We start from the raw sequence: 24,617 nt of genomic DNA on the forward strand, positions 1-24,617 counted from the left end.
TGACACAGTTGCTATAACATAGAAACAAGAGTAGGCTACTTAGCCAATTTGCTATTCAAATTAGACCATGCTGATCTGACCTAACTCTATATACCCACCTTTGCCCTAGATCCCTTAACACCTTTGGTTAACAAGAATCTATCAAGCTCAAATTTAAAATTAATTAATAATTGATCTGAAAATTAAGAGTTCCAAACTTCTATCACCATTTACCTGTACGAGTGCTTCCTATTTTATTCCTCAAAGGTCTGGCTCTAATTTTTGGGCGCTGCCCCAGGCCTCGACTCCCCAATCAGTGGGAGTTTCTGCATCAACCTTTCATGATAGCTTGAAAACATTGATCAATCACCTTAAATTCCAGAGAAAACAAACCTGTGTTTGTGGAATCACTCCTCATAATTTAACTCATGGCTATATATTCCTTTCTGGTGCAAAAACAAAATAAGAAAAGCTGCCCAATCATACAAAATAAATTAAGGATCGTATTAGATTCAAAGAGGAAGTGTGCAAAGTTGCTGGGAAAAGTAGCAAGTCTGAGGGTTGGGAACAGTTCAGAATTCAGCAAGAGAGGAGCAAGAGATTGATTAAGGCCAGGGGGGATGGGGGGGGGGAGGGGGGGGGGGGGGGGAAAGGGGTGGGCGGGGGGAATAGAGTGAGAGGAACCTCACCAGTAACATAAAAGCAGACTGTTAAACTTCTAGAAGAATATAAAAAGAACGAGATTAGTGAAGACAAATCTAGGTCCCAAACAAGAGATATTTATAATAGAGAACAAGGAAATGGGCGAGCAATTAAGCAACTACTTTTAGCTCTGTCTTCATGAAGGAAAACACAAATAACGTCCCAGGAATGCTAAGGAATCAAGAGTCTAGTGAGAAGGAGGAATTGAATGAAATTAGTATTACCAGAAAAAGTGTGTTGGGGAAATTAATGGGACTGAAAGCCGATAAATCCCCCAGGCTTGATAATCTACATCCCAGGGTACTAAAGGATTGGTTGTCATTTTCTAAAATTCTGTAGATTCTGGAACAATCCCGGCAGTTTGGAAGGTGGAAAAAGTAACCCCGCTATTTGAGTAAGAAGGGATGGAGAAAACAGGGAATTGCAGACCAGTCAGCCTAACATCAGTAGTTGGGAAAATGCTAGAGTCAAAGGATGTGATAAGAGGACACTTGGAAAATATCAACGGGATTAGACAAAGTCAACATGGGTTTATGAAAGGGAAATCATGTTTGTCAAACCTATTTGAGGTTTTTGAGGATGTAACTAGGAGAATAGTTAAGGGAGAATCAGTGGATGTGAACGTCTGTTGCGAAACTGACAAATCCCGATTACAAGTAGTTGTGACAAGATAGAGGGTGCGATTTACCAGCTCTGTCCCGGCCTGAAGACCCCCATATGAGCGATCCCTCTCTGAAAGCCCCCCAGAAGAGAGACCCTTCTCTGGAAGATAGAGAGCAGTCCAGACAGAGACAGTGAAAAAAACACTGTTTTAAAACTGACCTGTGCAAATCACCTGTTGGCTCAGGCGCAGGAAGCAGCACCTGTCAATTCCTGCAAATGAAAGCCCAGTGAGCTGGGCTTAAACCCCCTCCGATCTTTGATCAGCAAGCCATTCTCTGTGATAGTGATTGGCTAGATTTGACAGCTTCCACACACACCCAGCTGTCTGCATTGTTTCATTCATCTCCCTTCAGGCTTGAGTGAGTTTGAAGTAGTCAGCTGTGAAACTAACAGAAAGCACTCAACTCTCTTTGTTGTGGTCCAGGAGCTGTCAGTCATAGCTTGGTGTTTATAAACATTGTTGTTAGCTTCACAGCTGAATTGACAGGTGCTGCTTCCTTTTAAAGCGCTGATTTTTCACTGCCTCAGTCTGGACTGCTCTCTAACTTCCAAACCGCCGTCTTTCTTCCAAGGAGCTTTCAGTCAGGGGTCTCTCTTTTATTTTTAGAAAATATTTTATTGAGGCATTTATAATTTTAACACTTTTCAACAACAACATCCAACAGAAACAGGACCCACAACAAAATAACCATCATCCCCCGAGCACAAACCCCAACCAACATGGCTTATAAAAACACACCGCCAGCCCTTCCCAGCCCTCCCACCATTGGTTTTCCTATCCTTATTCGTCACTTCCATGCCTCCGACTCCCTCCCAGGGGACTTCCGGACAGAGGTCTCTCTTCTGGGAGATTTCCAAACAAGTGGGGGTCTTTTTAAGTAGGGGTTCTCTGGGGGATCTTTTTAATTAGGGAATCTCTAGTTGGGGTCTCTTTAATTAGGGGGTCTCTTGTGAGGGTCTCTTTAATTAGGGGGTCTCTGGTGGGGCCAGCAGTGGGAGGGGACGTTTGGGTCACCCCGGACTGTGACCGGGGAGGACAGGGGGTGACCCAGCTAGTCAAGTCCCGGGAGGGGACTTACATTGTGGGGAGGGTTCCGGAATTACATTGCAGTGGGAATCCCTCGCAATCCTCGCCATGCTGAAATTTACATGGCTATGGATTGGGAACCACTTCCTGATTTGCGCTCCATCGTGATCTCAAATCAGGTGCAGTTCAGCTCCAGCGGGAGTACATAGGGCTGGATTCTCTGTTTCAGAGACGAAGTGCTGACACCAGGACTGGATCGGTGGTGTTCTACGACCACGGAAGCGGCTCCAGTCCTGGAGCAATTCAGGATCCATTAATGGGCAAGCACTGACTCCATGTGGAACTAGCGCAATTCCTATGAAAAAGGGTATCCGAATCGCCAGAGTCGAGAGGCTGACAAGCTGTAGCTGCCTATAAGCAGTCCACTCCCCACACACAATCATCCCAGCCAACAAGATGGCATCCCGAAGAGTGGCATGTGGAGCTCGAAACCCTGCTGGATGATGTGGAGGACATAATGTGCCCGGGGTGGGAAGAAGGCTCTCACTCACCACCATACACTGGGCCTGGGTGCTGGTGGCAGAGGCCATGAGTGCCGTGGGCCCGTGGCAGCACGGTGGTGCAGTGGGTTAGCCCTGCAGCCTCACGGCGCCGAGGTCCCAGGTTCGATCCTGGCTCTGGGTTACTGTCCGTGTGGAGTTTGCACATTTTCCCCGTGTCTGCATGGGTTTCACCCCCACAAGCCAAAAGATGTGCAGGGTAGGTGGATTGGCCACTTAATTGGCAAAAAATTAATTGGGTATTCTAAATTTAATTTAGAAAAAAAAAATGAGTGCCGTGGACCCCACCGCCTGGACTGGCCAGCAATGCACAGGAAGAAGCTGCACGACCTCCTCAGGGTGGCCTGCTGGAGGCCCGCTCCGCCATTCTCCACCCCCAATTGGCCGAAGTACCGACAGCGTGGATCTAATGTGGTCCAGCCAGTCAGGAAACTAGTGTGGCGGCTGCGGACTCAGTCCACGGTCAGGGGCGGGGCGATCAGAAGGCAGGGCAGGCCTTATACCCGGCCCAGAAATGTTTGTGCGGGTGGTCAGGGTCGGGCGTGCAGTTAATCGCGGGGTTTATTTTCAGGGTCCAGCTCCGCAGTCCGAGTCCGCCATGGAGCACAGCATGGCCGCTGGAGGCCGTCGCCGTGCACATGTGGGGCCTCCGACCCAGAAGTGCGGGGGCCCGTATCTGCAGCAAAAACTACTAGATCTACGACGGGTCCCTGCTCGTCCCCTGCAGGGCTGGGAATATGTGGCCCTTTCACGCCAGAATCCAGCCCCTGGTCTAAAACCTCAGCTGTGCAGCTGGAGAGCTAGGTGCTGGTTTTCAGTCAGTGTCGGACGCTCTGAAAAATGTGGGAAAATTCCGCCTGGAGTCTAGAAAAAGCTGCATTCTCACCAGTGACGATAAAGGAGCATTGCTGTAGGATTCACAACTCGTGTACCATGATTCAGGGTGAAAAACTGCAAGGTCCGATGGACAATCTTTTGATGTACTTAAGTCAGGGGTGTCCAATTTGTGGCCTTGCAGCTCATAAAGCCCCCAAACCCTGGAAACACAGCTATCGAAGCACAAGCAACTCAGTCGTATTTATACTTGCAAATTGTTCATTGTACTTGTTCATTAGCAAATGCGCCTGGAGGATAGAAAAGGGTAGTTGCCTTATTGATGGATAAATCCTAAACCAGAACACCAAGATCTGTTGCTAAAACTACTTCATATATACAGAAATTAATAGGAACATGAATGACACACAATCTAAAGACAGGGAGATGCCTTTCATTAAATTCCTGCCAGTCTCATTTTGACATGGCATTAACTCAGTCGCCTTGCTTCAAAAAAAACATGAAATGGAATTTGGTGTAAGCCCCCTTGGAAAACGTCCCCTTGTCTGTGGTCAATTCAATCAAGATTTGCCCAATAATTTTCTTGAAGGTAGTGACTCCATGTGCTTCACATGCAATTAATTATTTTCATTAGCAGTGACCAATACAAAGAGGGGTGACATAAATGACCATTTAATATGTTTATTTTTGGTCTTGCTTCATGTGGGAACGGTAGCCAAAGTAACAGGAGAGCTCCTTGCTCTTTGAACAGTGTTGAAGGATATTTAACCTCTGCCTGGGTAGACATTCGGGACCTCAGTTTAACAAGTTATTTGACATTGCTGACATCACTTATTACTGCATGAAACGCTACCCTAGTTAATGTACTCAAGTCGCAAACTGGGTCTTGAACCCGCCATAAATCAGCAAGCTTGCTCAGCTAGTCACACGAGAAATGGAAGCAAAAAGCACGAGGAGAGAACAGCTTTGAGTGAGGGGTTTAGACTCTGCTGCTTTTTTAATAGCGCTGCTATTATGTTAACGGCGATGTCATGTGGACAGTAAAGTACGTGGATATAAATGGAATGACAAGAGAAGATCACAGTTATAAATGGCATGGTGACATACTGCAGGTTGGAACACTCTCGGTAATCTTTTTTCCATACAGTACCATCCTAGCCATTTCCTGTGGCATTGAGAAACTGATACTTTGACGTATAACTAAAAGCCATACTGTTACAATAGCAAACTGCATGTGGTCTGTATCTAATTCCGCGATTACCCACGGAATTTGTAGTGCGATTCTTGAAGAAGTTATTTTGCTAATAAGCTACTGTCATTTTAGAGTTTGCTAATTCGAAAATATTCACGTTGAATCACATTTGCCACAGTGATGCACTATCAATTACGATGAGACGAGAGTAGAGAGAAATCGAGGCTTTATTAAGCAGAGATGTGTGGCCTCCTACAGCTGCCGCCGAAATGGCTGCAGCTCGGTGAGCCCACCCGTTTGTACTCCGCCTACCGGGCGGAGCCAGCAGGCAGGGATCTACCCCGTACCTGTAGTACAGGAGCCTTACCGTATTACTTCTCATATACGTAATATATACAAACAGTGGTGACTACCACACACAGCAACTATATTGGGTTAATTTAGAATAATGTCTATGATAAATATCAAGCCATCAGTGTAAGCAGCAGTAATACTGGGTGAACATTGGGCTAAGTTTGTCATTGGCATGCTAACAGGTCCAAAAGCAATGGGACGGCCCTCCTTCGGCTGTCAGTGGTGGTGCATCTTGTCAGTTGCAGCCAATTAATCGGTAGAATTGTAGCAGTGGTGGGAACAGGCTCTTAATTGGCCACTTAAGTGGGGTTCATTTGGCCTGGGGCAGGGGACAGTTCACCTGCAACCTTCCCTGCTGTTGGCAAGACGGCACAGCAGCGGAAAGACGGTGGGAATAAACACCCCCCACCTTCCCTTGTAGGCCCCCCCCCCCCATCCCCAGCCTCTCAGCCCACCCCCAGAGGGCTAGTAAAATTCAGTGTATTGTTCCTCAGCTTCTGATTCATAAACAACTGGACTGCAGTTGATATTCCTGCTGCAATGGAAATGCATGGCTCTATTTTGCTGCTGGCTTTGGGACCCCAACATTGGGATCAATTGTGATTCCCAAGCCGGCACCTGTCAGCAGCGGGACCGGCTCAGTGAGTTAACCAGCTGCCTCGGAGCCCAACATCAATTTCAAAGAGATGGCAGTTCTGAAACCTCCTCAACACCAGCAGGAGAGGTGGGCACAGCTGAGGCAGATCAGAAACCTTGGGCACCTCCAGGTAATAAATTAAAAATAAAACATTCATGGGCCAGAGGGGGAAACCCCTCTGGGAAGATTGTTGGGATCCAGAGTGGCAGTGGTGCTGCCTTACCTGCCCATGGTTTGCTCTTTGGGCCAAGGAGTCTCCTCGTCCAATGCCCACCCCCCACCCTCCTCCATCTGCCAGAGGGAAGCTGACGCCAGGAAGCTGGTGGCCTCCCATGTAGAGGGGAGCTGTCCTGCAGCTCACAGGATGGTGATGGTCCTACTTTATGGGCCTTAATTGCGACTTTTATTATGTCAGTCACAGAACAGGCAAATGTTCTGCACCCCGGTTCACCTCCTGCTCGCTGATGGAAAACTCTTCTGGTAGTGGGGCAGTGCCAGGGAGCCATCCCAGAACAGCTACCCCTCATCTCAATCCTGCCATCAGGGGCTGGTAAGATTCAGCCTGCAAAATCAGAAAGGTAATCCCATTCATAAAGTTACAAAGCCAATACGCAGAGTGGACAACGAAAGCCCTAATCCATCTCCTTACTTGGTCCAAAAAACAATTCAAATTCAACTTGAATCCAATTCATGGTCTCCAGAAGCAAGACATCCTAGATCCAAACTGACAAGAAAAGGCATTGCACCAGATCTTGGGTTTGGTCTGATGCTTGAACTTAAATGGAGAATCAGACTTTGTACCCATCCTTCTCCATGCCTGCCAACACTGATAGAGCAACAGTGTACCCCACTTTAGGAAGAATGTGAAGGATTTAGAAAGAGTTCAGGAAAGATTAATGAGAATATCTCCAGCGATGAGGGACATTAGTTACGTGGATAGATTGGAAAAGCTGTGTTTGGAGAAGGAAAGGTAGAGAAGGGATTTGATAAAATTATTCAAAATCATGAAGTCTAGACAAAGTAGATAGTTCCCATTGGTGGATGGATGGAGAACCAGGGGAAATTAATGTAAGGTGATTGACAAAAGAACCAATGGCGACAGGAAGATAGCGAGTGGCTAGGAGCTGGGATGTACTGTCTGAGAGTGCAGTGGCGGCAGATTCAATTGGGGCTTTGAAAAGGAATTGGGTAAGAAGCTAAAGAGAAAAGGCTATGGGGAAATGAGGCAGGAATGGAATTAGATGAGTTGCTCTTGCAAAGATTGGGCACAGACATGGTGGGTTTAATAGCTTCCTGCACTGTAACCATTCTGATTCCATGATCCGCGAGACTGACTGACTTGATGCTTTTAGTCAGGCTCCCAGCAGTAGTATTTCTGTTGCTGCCGATACCTTGGATTGGTGAGGGTGGGTGGTGGGGGAGGTGCAGAGTAGGAGGGGGAAAGGTCTGTGGTATCTGCTACAGGGGACAGTATGGCTGGCAGACCCCAGCAGCAAGCAATGTTTGATTGATTCTCCAATTCATTTTGTCTTTCATTTTGTCTACAAAGAGGCCCATGTGATTCTGCTGAAATTCTTTGTGGCCTCCAATGAATCAAAAATCGTCTTGTTTTGAAATATTTTGCACAGAACCCAGGCCCTCAAAACTTAAATTGTATCTAACTTTGATCTGTTGATATAAAAGCTTTATATCTTGAAGTATTTCTATGTCACAAGAAGACTGAGAATTGACAATGCATTCCATGACATGCCACACACTCAAGTTGATATTTAACGGGTACAATTGTAAAATGGGAAATACAATGAAAAGAAGCACTGATCAGCGGCCCATCCATAGTTGCCCCAGGGAAATGGCTTTGGGCCTTGTTAAACTGCTGCTGTCTTGTAGCATGGCGCTTCCACAATGGTATTCCGTAAGCATTTTCATGCTTTTGACCCAGGATGATGGGGGATTTCATTGTCAGAGGAAAAGGTCTTCTTACACAACACTATGTCACTGGTCGAAACATGAGTGTGGAAATCCCCATTTGATAAAGGCAGGTGAGATTATTAAGTACACAAGGGGCCATGTGGGTGTAATCAGCAACGCAAATATTTTGGAATCTTCCATTCTGTAAAATCACAACATCCTATCCTGTAGGGTGCGAATCGGTGAGGTCCTCGGTGATAGTGCCACTGATGCTATGTTATTTCACAGTCAAAATTTCTCCTCTCTCATTCTTGTTTTTCTTCTGCAAACAGTTACTCGCATTGTAACTACAGGCATATTCAGCACTTGGTGTAGCAATACTGTAAACTGATCTCACATTCAAACTGATGTGGGATCTTCTAATCACCATTGATATGAAGCTGCTTATTCCCCTCACTTTCTTAGGGTTTTGTCATGATGCATGAAGAAGACTCTTGTGGTTGGGAGTCAGCAATAAGATGTTATTAATGTAACCTTGACATGAGGGTTGTTGGAGCATTTTGCTATATAATGGATCTCATCAACATGTGTAATCAGTTTACAGCAACAGTGCAAAGTTTTGATTTTGCTGTTTTACTGACGTGGAATGACTTGCAGCTGAATATATTACTGTTGTTGACCATTGCAGCTTGTGGAACTGTAAAAGAGGAAAATTTGCGCAATTATAGAGCACCTTTCACAATCTCTGATGTCCAATTGCTCTTCAAAGTCAATAAAGTACTTCTTAATTGTAGCTACTGTTGTAATGTGGGGAAATTCAACAGCCAGGTTGGTGCATAACAAAGTCCCATAAACAGCAGTGAGAAAAATAACAAAATTGGTTGCTTTGGTGATGATGGTTGAGGAATAAATATTGGCCAGGATACCAGGACAATATCCTTACTCTTCTCAAATGTGCACTGCAGACCCGGCTCCCTCAGTCCTGCACAGAAGACTCCAGAGAGGTGTTTGGATCCACATCCTTATGATTCAGAAGTGGGAGTCTTGCTGCTGAGTCAAGGCTGACACTTTATGCTTTTTGTGTGCATTTATGCAGGCAACTGTGTACAGTGGAGTGCCCCATATTGACAGAGAGCAGAAATCATGAGGTAGAGCAAGACCTTGTGGGAAAAATCAATACAGGAAATATGAGGTAATGCGAGAAAAACAATGTTCAGCATATTGAAAGGAAATTACAGACGGAATAGTGTGTGAAGAATAAGGTACAAAGAGAATGAGCCAATGAGCATTGTAAGAAGGGATATTGAAAATGAAATGGTAGACAAATGATTGAAAGTATTTCTGACAATAGGAGTCCATAACTCAAGCAATGGAATGTAAACCAAGCTAAAACATGTCACATTAACTGAAAGAAGAGGTCCATAGTTAACTGTTGCTTTTGGCCTAGGTTTGTGTGCGCTGCCTGTGTATAAACTTGACTATTCTTGTAATAAATCTTACCTTTTTGTGTAGATTCTTCTCTGAACGACATGCCCAAGTTCTTCATGGACATTTTCCATGTAAAGCTTCGCCGTATTTCTTTTGCATACAGATAGTGTTTCTCTAAGACTGTCTTGAATGTCATGTGGAATAGTTAAAGACTATCAGATAAAATTGATGAAATGTAATGCACATCTCAGTGTTTTTATGGTATGAAGTACATCATTAACTTCAAATTATTAATTTAAATAACATGATTTGAATTGCTTTTCATTATCATTGTCAGCCAACTTTATATTAATGTATCAAACAATAATACACACATGACAGTTCAAACCATCAATGGTCCATAATTGCAAGTTTTTCAGTTCCACAAATCCTTTATCTTGAAATGGTGTTACTGTGTTTAGACTCCAGTGATAGACAGAAGAACCTTGTTGGGTCCAAATTCTCCAAACCAGTGAAAATCTTGACAAACTTTAACAAGACCCTTCCTCTTCATCCAGAGACTGAAACTTCATGATAAATAACCTTTTCTCATAACTCTTAATTCAGGAATCTGAACTGTAGTTGTCCTCTGAATTCTATCCGATCATTTTACACCTTTCCTGAAATTGCATATTGTACTCCAGATACAGCCTCACACCAGACCAGGTTAAACTTCAACATCACCATTGACTTATGTGTAACGTCTTTAATATTATACCCAGCATATTACTTCCTTCCTTGACTACCTATGAACACTGAATGCAATGGCTGTAAGAACCTAACCACTGTCTCTATCTTGGTAGCCTTCTTTCTGTAGATGAAATCACAGAAACACCTATGCTGGAGGTGAACTAGCAACTTATACCTTTGATCAGTCACAGCCAGCCTCACGGTCAGTTATATCAAGCATGTTAGCATCAAACATGCACTCAAATTCTCACTTCCTTTTCGATACTGAAGATTTCTAGTCTCTTGCCACTTAACTCAAGCAACTCTGCCCCATCTTTCAATGGCTAAAAACACTTCTGTCTTCAGTCACCATCTCCTACAATGTTGTTCGGCACCCATTTTGCCCTTACAATGAACAACGGGATGGTCACTGGACAACAACAGCTCCCTTAGTTCAGCTTGGCTTATTATTCTCTCCATTAGTTAGAAGTAAGCCAATATTGCCTTCTTTCTTGTGGATTCCCTCAGAATAGACTTCTGAAGTGTTTCAGCAAATTCCCTTTTGGCCCCCAGAAATCCCAGTCCACGGTCAAACAGAATATTTTGCTACGATTCTATGTGTATACTCACAGTTCACGATTGTGATTCTTTGAGGAAGAGGTGTCTGCATCAGGGTAAACTTCAAGGATTTGAGCCTCTGAGCCAAATGTAACATGCTTACATGTGTTTTGCCTTGTGTTTTCCAATACACACTGTTTACTGTGGTTTATTGTGGCAGGTATCCCATTATCATTCACAAAGGTTGACTGTTGCAGGGAGCTATCTGGATATAACCCCGTGCTGGACTGAAAAACATCAGCTTGAGTCTTCTGATTTTCTGCAAAAGTAAATAGCAACTAATGTAATACATCATTAAAAATGCAGAGCAATGTATTGCTAAATTATTTCATACAATTTAAAAAGTAGAATTAGTACTTGGATAAGTAGGGATTGATTTCCCATGTTTCTGCCTTACCCACTGGCTGGTCATATGGGACAACCATTGGGCTCTTTCCGAAATGTGTAACAGAAATGCCGACCATCTCAAGCGATATGTGATTTCTCTGGAAAACTAAGCCTGTCTTGCGAGAAGGCTCTGAGGTCTCTGGGTTTATCACAGGCTGCTACGCCTTCAGGGAACATGTTTTCTACTTGCATGAGTACGAATAATTGCTTTTCGAAAGGAGAATTATAAAATTTAATTTGTGGAGGCGTCATATTGGAAAAAAAAATATTTTGATTGCTGCTTCACTAGCCACATTGTCACAGGGTTGCTGACTCTTTGCCTGCTGATCCGCGTCATGGTTACAGAGAGAATCATAGAATTCCTACAGTGCAGAAGGAGGCCATTCGACCCATCAAGTCTGCACCGGCCCTTCAAAAGATCACCCTACCTAAACCCAATCCCACTCCCTATCCCCGTAACTCCACCCTAAGTGGCAATTTCGCATGGCCAATCCACCTAACTTGCACACCTTGGGACTGTGGGACGAAACTGGAGCACCCTGAAGAAACCCGCGCAGACATGGGGAGAATGTACAAACTCCACACAGACAGTTACCCGAGGTCGGAATCAAACCCGGGACCCTGGCGCTGAGGCAGTAGTGCTAACCACTGTGCCGCCCCTAACTCTGAGCAACCCTGCAAAGCTCTAAAATATCACTCATCCCCTTTAAAGAGTTAAGTATCCCACTATTGTTTAAGGTACAGCACACACAAATCATATCAAAATTTAAGGCATGCCGATTACTGAATAGTTAATAAATATTCCTCCACCCAACATTTGCATAACATATACATAATATGAAAGCCCATGTGTTACATTCAGATTAAGTAAATACATAAGGAATAGAATCAATTCATCATTTGTAGTTCATTTATATGTTATAAATAATCAACCTCAGAAAATGTTCTATTATCATTGCTTTTACTTCATCTGAATGTTACCTGTGCTACAACACCACCTTGTATAATTTAAAATGGTAAACGATCAAATATAATTTTCTTTTCAAAGTATTCATCTAAACCAGGAAAATAATTATTTTCACGTTCAGGTGTAAATGCTGAAGCATATATCTGCTTACATGGACTTCTGGTACAAGAATAGTTCACGCTGCTGGGGTGGAATTCCATTGAAGACATTTCAATGAACTGACCCATGATCCAGAGACCCAATAGCATTGCGGACCATGCTTGTCCTTAAGTCTTGATGCTGTGTAATTAGGTCTCCATTTACAACTATACGTGATTTTATATTTAATGTTTTTACAGATCTCATGACAGGACAGTGTCACCTGCAATAGAATCACAAGTTCACACAAATCTCTACAAATTGGCAGACAGAATAAGGGAGACAGTTTTATTCAGGGAGTCAATGCCCAGAGTTCAAGCTCAGAAGATCAAAACAGCAGAACAAAAATCTTTAAAAGCATGGAACTCGATTCCCTTCCGAATGAGAATATTAGTCAACCTTAACTTGGAATAGAAGCAGGAAGAAAATTAAACAGGGAATGGACAGTGTGACAAACAAGGACATTTGTGCCCTGCGCTCTGGGGCCTGAATATTCATGCAGACATTGAAATTCCAGCATCTGCAGTAATTGTCATAATATACACACAAGTATATGATGGTGCATAGGCAGGCATTGACTGACACACTGAAAGACCAATCAACACACAGAACACAGTAGCCAATCACCAGCCAGGACACGGCCACTATAAAGCCAGAGGGCACTAGTTTTCCTGCTCTCTTGGGATGCAGCCTCTGAGACAGCTAGAGCCCGTGATCAGCAACACGAACATCCACCATGTGCTAGCAGTATAGTCTGGTCAGGTTAGCCTCAGGTCTCCAGTCAACCTAAGATAGTGTCAACCCACAGTGCAAGTATGTTTAACAGCTCACAATTAAATAAAATAGAGTTGTATTTCTACAAGTGTTGGTAGCCTGTCTCTCTCAGTGCTCTGGTAAACGCAGTCCTCACAGACCCAGCATACCCAACACATCAGTAATTTGCTTTTAATTACTTAGATATTGGACGTAGGAATCGGGATATGACAGGACGTAGCCGGTAGATCCTGCGAGATGTCGCTTCCGGGATTCCATGCGGTTATTACGCCCTGTGAGATCTAACAGGATCTCGTGAAACGCCGCCATCTGGATCCCATCCACAATGGGCAGGATGCAGACTTGCATAGTTAAGTGGGCTTAACTGCTCACTTAACTGTGCCTACTTCAGATCTAACCGGCCCTACTGGCATTGCCCAAGGAGACCCCAGCTGTGTGCCGTTTAGCACTGGTCCCCACGAACAGGGAACGGGCAGAATGGGTCCTAGGGGGTCTCCCAGGAAATGAGAGGCCACCGGGTGGTTGGAATCTGGGCGGGGTGGGACCCTGGCACTGCTGATGCTACCCGGGCACCATGGTACTCCCAGCCTGACACCCTGACAGTGCTACCTTAGCACCCTTGCAGTGCCACCCAGGTGCCGGGCTGGCACTGCAAGGGTGCCCAGGTGTCAGGCTGGCAGGAGCACTGCCAGAGTGCCAGGCTAGCAATATCCAGGTGCCTAGGTGGCACTGGCAGGAGCACTACCCGTATGAGGTCTGGTGTGGGGGGCTGAGGATCCCCCAACAGGTGAGTTGGGGTGTTGGGCGGGTCAGGCGGATAACATTAGCGGGATCGGGAGATCGGGATGCCATTTAAAAATGCTGGCATGGTGGTTAGCACCGCTGCCTCACAGCGTCAGGGACCCGGGTTCAATTCCAGCCATGGATCACTATCTGTGTGGAGATTACACATTTTTTCTGCGCGGGTTTCCTCAGGGTGCTCCGATTTCCTCCCACAGTCCAAAGATGTGCAGGTTAGGTGTATTGGCCATGCTAACTTAGCTCTGGTGTCCAAAAGATTCGGTGGGATTACCGGGTTACAGGGATAGGTTTGGGGCATGGGCCTAGGTAGGGTACTCTTTCAGAGGGTCAGTACAGACTCGATGGACCGAATGGCCTCCTTCTGCATTGTAGTGATTCTATGATTCTATGACTCTCCTGTTTAGATTCCACCTTCCCCGCCAAATTGGGAAATAGCCGGCTTAGCCTTAGTGCAAAGTCATCATCCCATCAATAATTCTGCTGGGGTGACTTCAGTCGGCGAATGGGGTGTGATGCAATAATCGAACAGGAATCGTGCCAACCTTGTCTCCATGTATCCAGCTGTTTCTTCATCCCATTTTTGAAGGTCTGTACAACCCGCTCTGCCAGACCATTGGATGATATGGCACTGTCCAAATGTGTTTGATGCTGTTCGACTTCAGGAATGCTTCGAACTCCCCTGGAGACTAGGACCTCCGATATGTTGTGAATGCAAAGGCTCTGCTGGAGTTTCTCTATCGTGGCGCGAGAAGTCGTCGAGGCCATGCAGTGTACTTCCATCCATTTAGAATGAGCAACCATTATGATTCGGAACATAGAACTTAAAAACAGACCAGCAAAGTGGACATGTACCCACACCCATGGTCTTTCTGGCCACTCCCCATGGGTGTAGGGAGGCCGAAGGAGGGAGCTTATGGTTCTCCTGGCATAAAAATCCTCTATGCATGGCATGGAGCACTGGTCCAGTTTTGAAAACCTGTTGACTGAGTTTATAATTCCAGCGAAGGCAGACTGAGTGGTCGGGCTTGAGGACGGGAACAACGGGTACGGGCCACCCCGTGATTTGCACTGGTCATATTATCCCAAGGTTTTCCAACTCCTCAAGCTCAGTCTTCACCTTCTGGAGTAATAAGTACGGGACTGGCCATTCTCTAAAGCATTTCCGCATGGCATCTGGGTCATTATAGATTGTTGCTCCTTTTATTTTATCGAGGCCCTCTTGAAGACTTCTGGGTATTTAGTAATAATCTCATATAATCCTCCAATCCCCAATTTAAAAATTTCCAGCCAGCCCGCTTGTATCTTTTGGAGTCAGTCCCTGCCCGTGAGACCTGGTCCTGACAATCACACAAATACGAGAGGCAGTCAGGCCGACTGTTGTCTCTAGGTTACCGGGGTCGTGGCGGTCCATATAATTTGCAGATGTTGCCCCATATACATGGCTAGCCTGGCTCTGGTATTGCATAGGTTTAAGGCAAGGATACTCATTTGGAGGAGATTAAATGAATGTTCACCAATGATGGAGAAGGTAGCTCCTGTGTCTACCTCTATCTCTAAGGAATGCTCGTTCACGAGTAGCCTTATCCTTATTGGGATGACTTTGATTGTGACGATGCAGTTCTAACTGCATTGTCCCTTCATCTGGAGGCTGGTGTATCTGAGTTGGCTGTGGCTTCTTGCTTGAGTGGTACATGTATTAATGATACCGGTAGCCTTGCCTAGCTTGTGTCTTTCTGCAGCACTTACAGCAGTCCAGTGGCTGACACTTGCATTCCTTCAGAGAGTGTTCTCAGGTGTATTTGTGGTTGTCTTGTTGTTTCTTAGACCACCAGGGCATCCCTATGGAATATTGGGTTGACAGTGGGCGATGCGCATGGGCACTACCACTTAAAATTGGAGGCTTCTCTTTGCGAGTCCCCCCCCCCGTTTGGTGAGAGCGAGGGACTGAAGGACATCAATATTAATAGAGAAATGGTGTTGGGAATTTGATGGGATTGAAGGCTGATAACTCCCCAGGGCCTGATAATCTACACATTGTGATGTTCTTTGATTTTTTTAATGAGGAGGGCTTCGAAGTGTAGCTATGTTTTGAACATAGCTAACTTATTTACACTACAAAAGAAATAGATTTGTCTTGCTTGCTGAGATATAAAAGATTACAGATTGACTAAAACAATGATACTAACTATAGAGTTCCTGAGAACATGACTATTCACTATCTTGCTGAACAACCTACCCCCCGAATCAAGAGTATCACGTGATCCACGTGCATGCGCTTGAGCACCATCTAGTGGTTGGATGTAGTTACAGTAAATTGCTAACTCTTCATTATTCGTACAATACACATATTGTCACACAGACCAGAGTACTGAAGGAAATGGCTCTAGAAATAGTTGATACATTGGTAGTCATCTTACAGGATTCTATAGACTCTGGAACAGTTCCTACAGATTGGAGGGTAGTGAATGTAACGCCACTATGTAAAAAGGGAGATAGGGTGGCGCAGTGGTTGGCACTGCTGCCTCACGGCGCTGAAGCCCTGGGTTCGATCCCGGCCCCGAGTCACTGTCCGCGTGGAATTAGCAAATTCTCCCCATTTGCATGGGTTCCCCTCCCCCCCCCACATCTCAAAGATGTGCAAGGTAGGTGAATTGTGCACGCTAAATTGCCCCTTAATTGGGAAAAAAAAGAATTGGGTACTTTAAATACTTGGGAGATTATAGTGAAAACAGTGAATTATAAACCAGTATAGCCTGACATAGGTAGTGGAGAAAATTCTAGAATCTATTATCGAAGATGATATAGCATAGCACTTAAAAAACAGTGCCAGGATTGGACAGAGTCAGCATGGATTATGAAGGGGGAGTCATGCTTGACAAATCTACTGGAATTCTTTGAGGATATAAATAATAGAGTTGATGAGGGGGAGCCAGTGGATGTGGTGTATTTGGACTTTCAGAAGGCTTTTAAAATTAAAGCACATGGGGTTAGGGGTAGTGTATTGAGATGGATGGAAAACTGGTTCACAGACAGGAAACAAAGAAGAATTAATGAGTCTTTTTCAAATTGGCAGGCAATGATTTGTGAGGTACTGCAGATATTGGTGTTTGACCCCAGCTACTCACAATACATATTAATGATTTAGATGAGAGAACAAAATGTAATGTCTTCAAATTTGCAGACGACACAAAGTTGGGTGGGAGGGTGAGCTGTGAGGAAGACGCAGAGATCCTTCAATGTGATTTAGACAAGTTGAGTGAGTGGGAAAATGAATGGCAGATACAGTATAATTTGGACAAAAAGCGAGGTTATCCACTTTGGTCGCAAAAATGGGAAGGCAGACTATTATCTGAATGGCCATAAATTAGGAGAGGGGAATGTGCAGCGATACCTGGGTGCCCTCATATACCAGTCACTGAAAGTAAGCATGCGGGTACAGCAGGCAGTAAAGAGGCATGCTGACTCATGCTGAGTATGCTGACTTTCATTGCGAGAGGATTTGTGTTTGAGGTGTCTTGCTGCGATAATACAGGGCCTTAGTGAGGCCACATCTGGAATATTGTGTGCAGTTTTGGTCTCCTTACCTGAGGAAGAATGTTCGTGCTCTCGATGGAATGCAATGAAGGTTTATCAGACTGATTCCTGGGATGGCAGGATGGATGTATGAGGCCAGATTGAGTCGGTTAGGATTGTATTCGCTGGAGTTCAGAAGAATGAGGGGGGATCTCACAGAAACTCTCATAAAATTCTAAGAGGACTAGATAGGGTAGATGCAAGAAGGATGTTCCCAATAGTGGGTGTGTCCCAGAACCAGGGGTCACAGACTGAGGAGAAGGACAGAGCTGAGGAGAAATTTCTTCACCTAGAGAGTGATGAGCCTGTGGAATTCGTTACCACAAGAAGTAGTTGAGGCCCAAACATTTTATGTTTTCAAGAAGCAGTTAGACGAAGGGTATCAAAGGATATAGGGAAAGGCGGGGATAGGCTATTGAGTTGGATGACCAGCCATGATCATAATGAATGGCGGAATAGGCTTGAAGGACTGAATGACCTGCTGCTCCTATTTTCTATGTTTCTATGTAACATTCGCGCCACACAAGGTTTAGCAATGACCATCTCCAACACAAGATAATTAACTCATTTCCCATTGATATTGCATTACCATCGCTGAATCCCCCATTATCACCATCCCGGAGGTTATAATTGACCAGAAATTGAACTGGATTAGTCATATAAATACTTTGGCTACAAGAGCAGATCAGAGACTGGGAATTCTGCAGAGTGTAACTCACCTCCTGACTCCCCAAGGCCTGCCCACCATCCACAAGACACAAGTGGGGAGTGCAATGGAATACTCTCCACTTGCCTGGATGATTGCAACACCTTAAACCATGGGTGGGCAAACTACGGCCCGCGGGCCGCATGTGGCCTGCCAAAGGTCTTTATGCAGTCCACCAAGATCAAGTCATAAAAAAAAAATTGTTTTAAATTTTTTTTTTTTTTAATTTTTTTTATAAGGTTAATGGGAGGGGGGGGGCTGTTGGGTTACTGGTATAGGGTGGATATGTTGACTTGAGTAGGGTGATCATTGCTCGGCACAACATCGAGGGCCGAAGGGCCTGTTCTGTGCTGTACTGTTCTATGTTCTATGTTCTATATGAGGCGCCCAGAATCATAACCGGGTGAAGCGCCATTTTTGAAAAGTAGAGAAAAAGAGGGCTAAAGGCAGGATGCTGCCGGGGGAAGCGCTGAGGTATATGCCGCACGCTAATTGGTTACAACCGGGACTATTAATTAATATACTATGCGGCCATTTAAAATTGTGAATTTCTGAATGTGGCCCTTGCACGGAAAAGTTTGCCCACCCCTGCCTTAAACAGTCAAGGAGTTCAACACCATTCAGGACAACCCGCTCGATTGGAACTGCATCCACCACCTTAAATATTCATTCCTTTCACCACCAATGCACAGAGGCAGCAGTGTCTGCCATCTACGGGATGCATTGCAGCAACTTACCAAGGCTCCTTTCGACAGCACCTTTAAAACTTGCAAGCTCTCCCACCTAAAAGGACACAAGCAGCAGATGCATGGGTATATCACTACGTGCCAATCCCCCCTCCAAGTTCACTGTATTATATTGCTGTTCCTTCACTTTCGCTGGGTCAAAATCCTGGAACTCCCGAACATCACTGTGGGTGCTCCTGCATCGAATGAGCTGCAATAGTTTAGGAAGGCAACTCACCACCAACGTCTCAAGGCCAACTGGGGATGGGCAATAAATGCTGGCCTAGCCAGTGATGCTCAAATCCCATGAACAAATTTTTTGAAACCAATATGACCTGTTAACGATTAAACAAGTCACTAATGAGCTTCACAAAGCAACTGCAAAGCTAAATGAAAATGGGCCCAAAATTCAGTTGATAGAGGGGATAGCGGTAAATGTTGTTCTGTTAGGACAGACGTCCACTTCCACGGTTCAGCAGGCAGCTGGGTTCAGTTCTGCGATGGGCCATGATGGGGAGCCAAACATCAGTCAAAAGCCAGATTCCTCTCAGAGAGCAGCAAAGGGAGAGTCAGCATCCTAAATAGCTTTTGCACAATTTGTTCATGATCAGTCATATAACTGCATTGTTAGAGATGTGGAAAGAGACATTGAAGTCCATCTTTATCAGCTAAAGATAGTACACAACCTAGGGATATTATTGCAAATGAACTGATAAGGTTAAAAATGGGAATATGATAGTGCCCCTTAGCCAGTGATCTGAACATAGTTCTTACAATCATACTAATCACCTCTGGTAATCAGAATGGAGGCTTATCATCTCCCACGTGGTTCACTAAAATTGCTTTATTCATTGAAGAATATGTTTCTGATTAATTTAATTTCAGCTGGGATATTAAGCTTCCTTCTAGACTTTTTCATTGTGATTGAGCGTTCTGCTGCCATACATTAATGAAAAGGTTGAGAACTGCCTGGCAGCAAGGGATTTGCTGGAGTAGATGGAACAATAACCATTAATAATAGATTAATAAGACATGTAGTAGCATCCATTCTTTAATAATACATTAATAAGATATGTATTAGCATCCATTTTTAAAAACCTATCTTTGAACATATAGTGTTGATGTTTTGCTTTGTTCACAAGAGCCACATTCCAATTTATGGAGCTGACATTGAAGAGTTTCCATAAGAAAGGAAACTTCACAGAAGGTCTGACTCTTATTTGAATTTGTAAATATTGAATTATATTTAGCTTCACATCCCAAAGTTATGTATGTTTATATTGCTTACATTGAAGTATTCCAAATGCACAGAAGGGCTTACTCGAGCACAACTGCTTGTTTTTAACTCCTCGATGGTCTAATATATGACTTTCTTTGCACTAATGTACTGAACAACAGGGAGGACTCAGAATTTAAAATTCTGAAAGCATAATCACATGCAACTTCTTAACAATGTAATTGAATTGAGATGAAAGATGTCAATGCTGGGGGGGGGGGGGGGGGGGGGGTGTAGAACACTCGGGTGCCACTATTCTGTAAATTCCTCTTCCCTGCTACAACAGTTTACCTCAGCCCGATTGCAACGGAGCTCCCTGTGTACGGAATTTTACAAACCTCCTTTATCAGCCATCCCGTATTGAGGTGGAAACAAGTACTTATCTAACTGAGAACAGATCTAAGCATCCGTGCTTGCTTTGCAGAATACTAACACTGCAAGCAATTATTTTGAAAACTATTAACTGTTCTCTTCTAGAATCATACTATGATGCAGCACAGAAGGAGGCCATTTCATCCACTACGCCCGTGTTAGTATCAGTATCATACTCCTAAACAAGTAGTATGTTCCACAGATTAGCTGCTACACCACATGAAGATTGACCGGCCTCGTCGTGGCCATTGAAACGCGATGCTTGAGATGTCTCGTTGAATTCAACGGAACCTCGCGGAATGTTACGATCTGGACTCGCCCTCATTGGGCGTGATCCAGTTCAGCACATTTAAATGAGCTGTATGACTCATTAAAATGTGCTTACGCCAGATTCTCCCATCGCCTGGGAATTAACAGCCTCCCCAGCAAGGCCTCAAATAGGTCCCGTTTAGTACCGGTGCACACAAACCAGGTATAACGGCACCTGGGGGTTTTTCCAAGCCATTGGAGACACAGGGGTGGTCAGGGACAGAGCAGGTCCCCAAGCACCTAGTACATTCCAATGACTCAAGCGTGTGATTTCACTACACTTACCTCTCTTTGATGTGGTCAATGTTTACAAACATTAGAGTTTCCCCACTTAGGCGACTGAACAGTGGAGGGATATGAATGGATCACAGCTGCAAATGGTTTTTAGAAGCTGTCAATTGCAGACCACTACTCGAAAGCTATGAATGACTTGCAGCTTGTGGATCTGTGGGAACCAGACGTAGGCACAGCTGCTCTCCTTCAAGGAATGGACACGTGGAGCTGCAAGGTAAGTAATACAGCTATAATGCTTTCCACTGCCCCTGTCTGAACTGCTCTCCAGACTGGGGTCCCCTTTTATGGGAGGGTGATCTGTGTGGGGGAGGGGGGGGGTCTGGGTGTGGGGGGGTGTTCGGTGAAGGGGTTCCCTTTAGGCAGGGTGTCCCTCTGGGGGGGGGGGGGCGTTACAGGGGACCCTGTGGGGGGTCCCCTATTACAGAGGTCCCTGTGGGGTCCTCATATTACAGGGATCCCATGTAAAGCTGTGCTTTACTGCGTGCATTGTTAAGGCTTCCTTAATGTTAGCTTCCAGCATTTTTCCAATGACTAATGTCTGAATAATGAGCCTGCAGTTCCATGTTTTCTCTTTCCCTTCCTTTTTGAATAGCAGTCTTACATTTGCGCACTTCCAATCTGCTGGGACCTTCCCAGAATTTAAGAAATTTGGGAACGTCATAGCGAGGGCCTTCACTGTTATTTCTACAGCTATCTCTTTTCGAACCTTAGGATGAAGGCCATCAGATCCTGAGAAATTGTGATTGATCACATTAATTTCCTCTCTTTTTATCCTCTGGGCATGCAACTTGTGTCTGCCATTTCCTCATTCCCCATGATAATTTTCTTTCTCTGCTTCTGAGGAACCAACATTGATTTTACCTACTCTCTTCCTTTTTATATACTTATAAAATCCCTTACAATCTGTTCTTAGATTCTGTCTAGTTTACTCTAATTCTATTCTTTTCCCTTATTGTCAACCTGTTTGCGGCCCTTTACTAGCTTCTAAAACAATTGAATCCTCAGATTTACTACTATTTTTTGCAACACTATAAATCTTTTGATCGAATATTATTCTTAAACACTTCAAACAGAATTAAGTGCTGTTAATTTCCAGCTGACCGCTTGACAATCACTCATGCATGAAGGCAGGTGATTGGAAAGCATTCAATTCTGTTTGAAGTGGGCCACGACCTGTCAATCAAAGATTGATGTCTATAAACATAGTGGTTAGAGCACTGCAGAATTACTCAACTGTGTAGGAAGATGACTGGAGCAAAGCTGACAGCTATGTGTGTGTGAAAGCTGTCAGTCACAGCCTAGTAAGGGAGGCTGAAGGATCTGAGGGGGTTTAAACATAGCTGTTTTTCTCTTTCCATCAATTGACACATAGTGCTTTCTCTGACTGAGCCAGTGTATTGCCCATGTGAGTGTTACAATAGCAATTTTTCCACTGCCTCTATCTGAACTACTTTCTAGCTTCCAGAGAGGAGTGTCTTTTCTGGCAGGTCTGTGTGGGGGGTCTCCTCATTTGGGGAGTCTTTACGGGGCCTCTTTATTCAGGGGGCTGTGGGGATCTCCGTATTTAGGGGTCTTGAGGGAGATCTCTTTATTTAGGGGGTCTGGGATGTATTTTCTTAATTAGAGCGTCTTTAGCGGAGTTCTCTGTATTTAGGATCTGTGGAGAGGTCTCCTTATTCAGAATTTCGCAGCGGGGGTCTCTTTAGTTAGGGGCTCTATGTGGGGGGGGGGGGGTTCAGATCACTCGCATACTTGGGGAAAGGGAGGGAGACTCAGAAAACCCAGGAGGTGGGGGTCTGAATTGCAATGTGCAGGAGGGGGGGCGGGGGGAGGGGGGGGGGGGGGGGGAGGGGGGGGGGGGAGGGGGGGGGCGGGGGGGAGCCAGCCGCTAGACCTTGTTATCAGGTCACCCGTACAGTGGCAGACTGATAGCGATTCCCTTGGGAATACATTGCAAGCCTTGCCGTGCATAAATGCTTTTGGCAAAAGTTGGGAATCGCTTCCCGATTTACGTTTATGCTACGTGCAACTCAGGTAGAACATAGGGTGCGATTCTCCGGAAAGATTTCTAAATGTGGTAGCGAGCGGGAATCATCGTGAGCTTCCAGCGCTTGGCCCAATGAGGCCGGCAATGGTATTCAATGTTAATTGGTCCACTTAATGAGGCCTCACGGGCTTCTTGCTGCAGATGAAGGCTCGCCAGCCTATTCGACGGTACCGCACTCGCCAGCCCCCTGCTGATACGGTCGAGCAGCACGTAAGCAGCACTTGCTGAACCAACCCCAGCAAGCTCGCAACAATGGCGCCCAGGAGACCTGCCCCAAGATTAGAGGATGCTGATCTGGGGAAGTTCCTAGACGCTGTGGAGGACAGGAGGGATGTTCTGTTCCCCTGAGAATCCTGGAGGGTCAGCTATCGGGTAGCCAGTGCTGCCTGGGATGAGGTGGCGGCAGCTGTCAGCTCCAGGAATGTGACCAGGAGGAGGGCCTCCAGTGCCGGAAAAAGGTCACCGACCTACAGCGGGCAGCATGAGAGAGTCGACACCAACTGCCCCCGCCCCCATTCCAGAGACCTTTCTGCCCCTATACGAGCATCCACCCCCAACTCTCCATGCGACCCCTAACCCTCCCTCCATCCCCCCTACCCTTCCATCACACCACCCTCGCACCATTGTGTACCATAGTGTGGCTAACAATGCCCTCAATCTGTCTCCTCAGGAAAAGTTCGCCCACAAACGTCAGGAAAGGGCCCAGACTGGCGGTGGGGTGCCGGATATAAGAATCCTCACTACCTTCGAGGAATGGGCCCTGGAGCTGACCGGTGTGGCCAAGGTCAGAGTGGTCACCAACATGGAGGCTGGCAGATACCGCAGAGGTGAGGAACATCCGAGCTCCACCCGGAGGACCTGTCAGACGTGAGTAGTGATTGCCTCACTGACTGACCCATCCCTCCCAGTGACCACATGTCCATTCTCCCAAAGGTCCTCCAGCTGATGGCGCCGGCCCATCCTGCCCCCCCCCCCCCCCCCCTCTCCAGCTTCCCACGAGAACACCTTGGAGCACAGGTCCAAGGCAGACACAATCGAGGCATCACAGCTGTCATCCCCACCCTTCACCAGCGCAGATACACAGATTTTGGTGGGAAATGGTAGTGGTCAGGCTTCTGGAGCACAATCTGGTGAGCACCACACAGCTGCTGGTGCACATCTGGTGGAGGTAGGAACACCCAGGGGAGTCAGCAGTCAGAGGAATGCTGGAACCCAGGACCGACCCTGATGCTCCCCACAAGTTCAGATTTTTCAAAAGGAGTACTAATCGGCGCCAGCGTGAGCACCTGCTGGGGAGGCTGCTGAATGACAAAAGGCCGTTGGACATGGGGTGGCTCTCATTAATTGTGCGAAAATAGGGCTTAAGTGGTGATAATTGGTTTCTTGCCACACTATGACGTGATCCCAATTTTGCCTACAGGCATCTCAAACTGCTTGGCGCCTGGCGCGGTTCTCGTTTTCGGCCTCTCCCGCTATTCCCCGCTTTGTTTCGCTTGAGCGAGAGCATAACGAGGCCGGAGAATCACACCATAGTCTCTCAAATGGAGAATTTCGCTCAATGAGGACACAGTGAATAAATCGCAATGGAAAGTCTTACCTGTGTAATTGACATTAAAACTACTGTTTTTGTTTCAACTG

General features: G+C 45.6%; 1 protein-coding gene across 5 annotated transcripts in view; it reads right to left on the reverse strand.

Moving 5' to 3' along the window:
* Positions 1-24,617, reverse strand: part of myot (myotilin) — a 175,882-nt gene that overhangs the window by 88,337 nt on the left and 62,928 nt on the right. For all 5 annotated transcript variants that reach the window (XM_038795777.1, XM_038795773.1, XM_038795776.1 and 2 more), the window contains exon 7: positions 10,623-10,869. In XM_038795777.1, coding sequence (XP_038651705.1) covers positions 10,623-10,869 — 247 coding nt within the window. The remainder of the gene's footprint in view (positions 1-10,622; positions 10,870-24,617) is intronic.

Source organism: Scyliorhinus canicula, chromosome 4 (genome assembly GCF_902713615.1).
Source record: "Scyliorhinus canicula chromosome 4, sScyCan1.1, whole genome shotgun sequence".
In the NCBI taxonomy this organism is placed as follows: domain Eukaryota; kingdom Metazoa; phylum Chordata; class Chondrichthyes; order Carcharhiniformes; family Scyliorhinidae; genus Scyliorhinus; species Scyliorhinus canicula.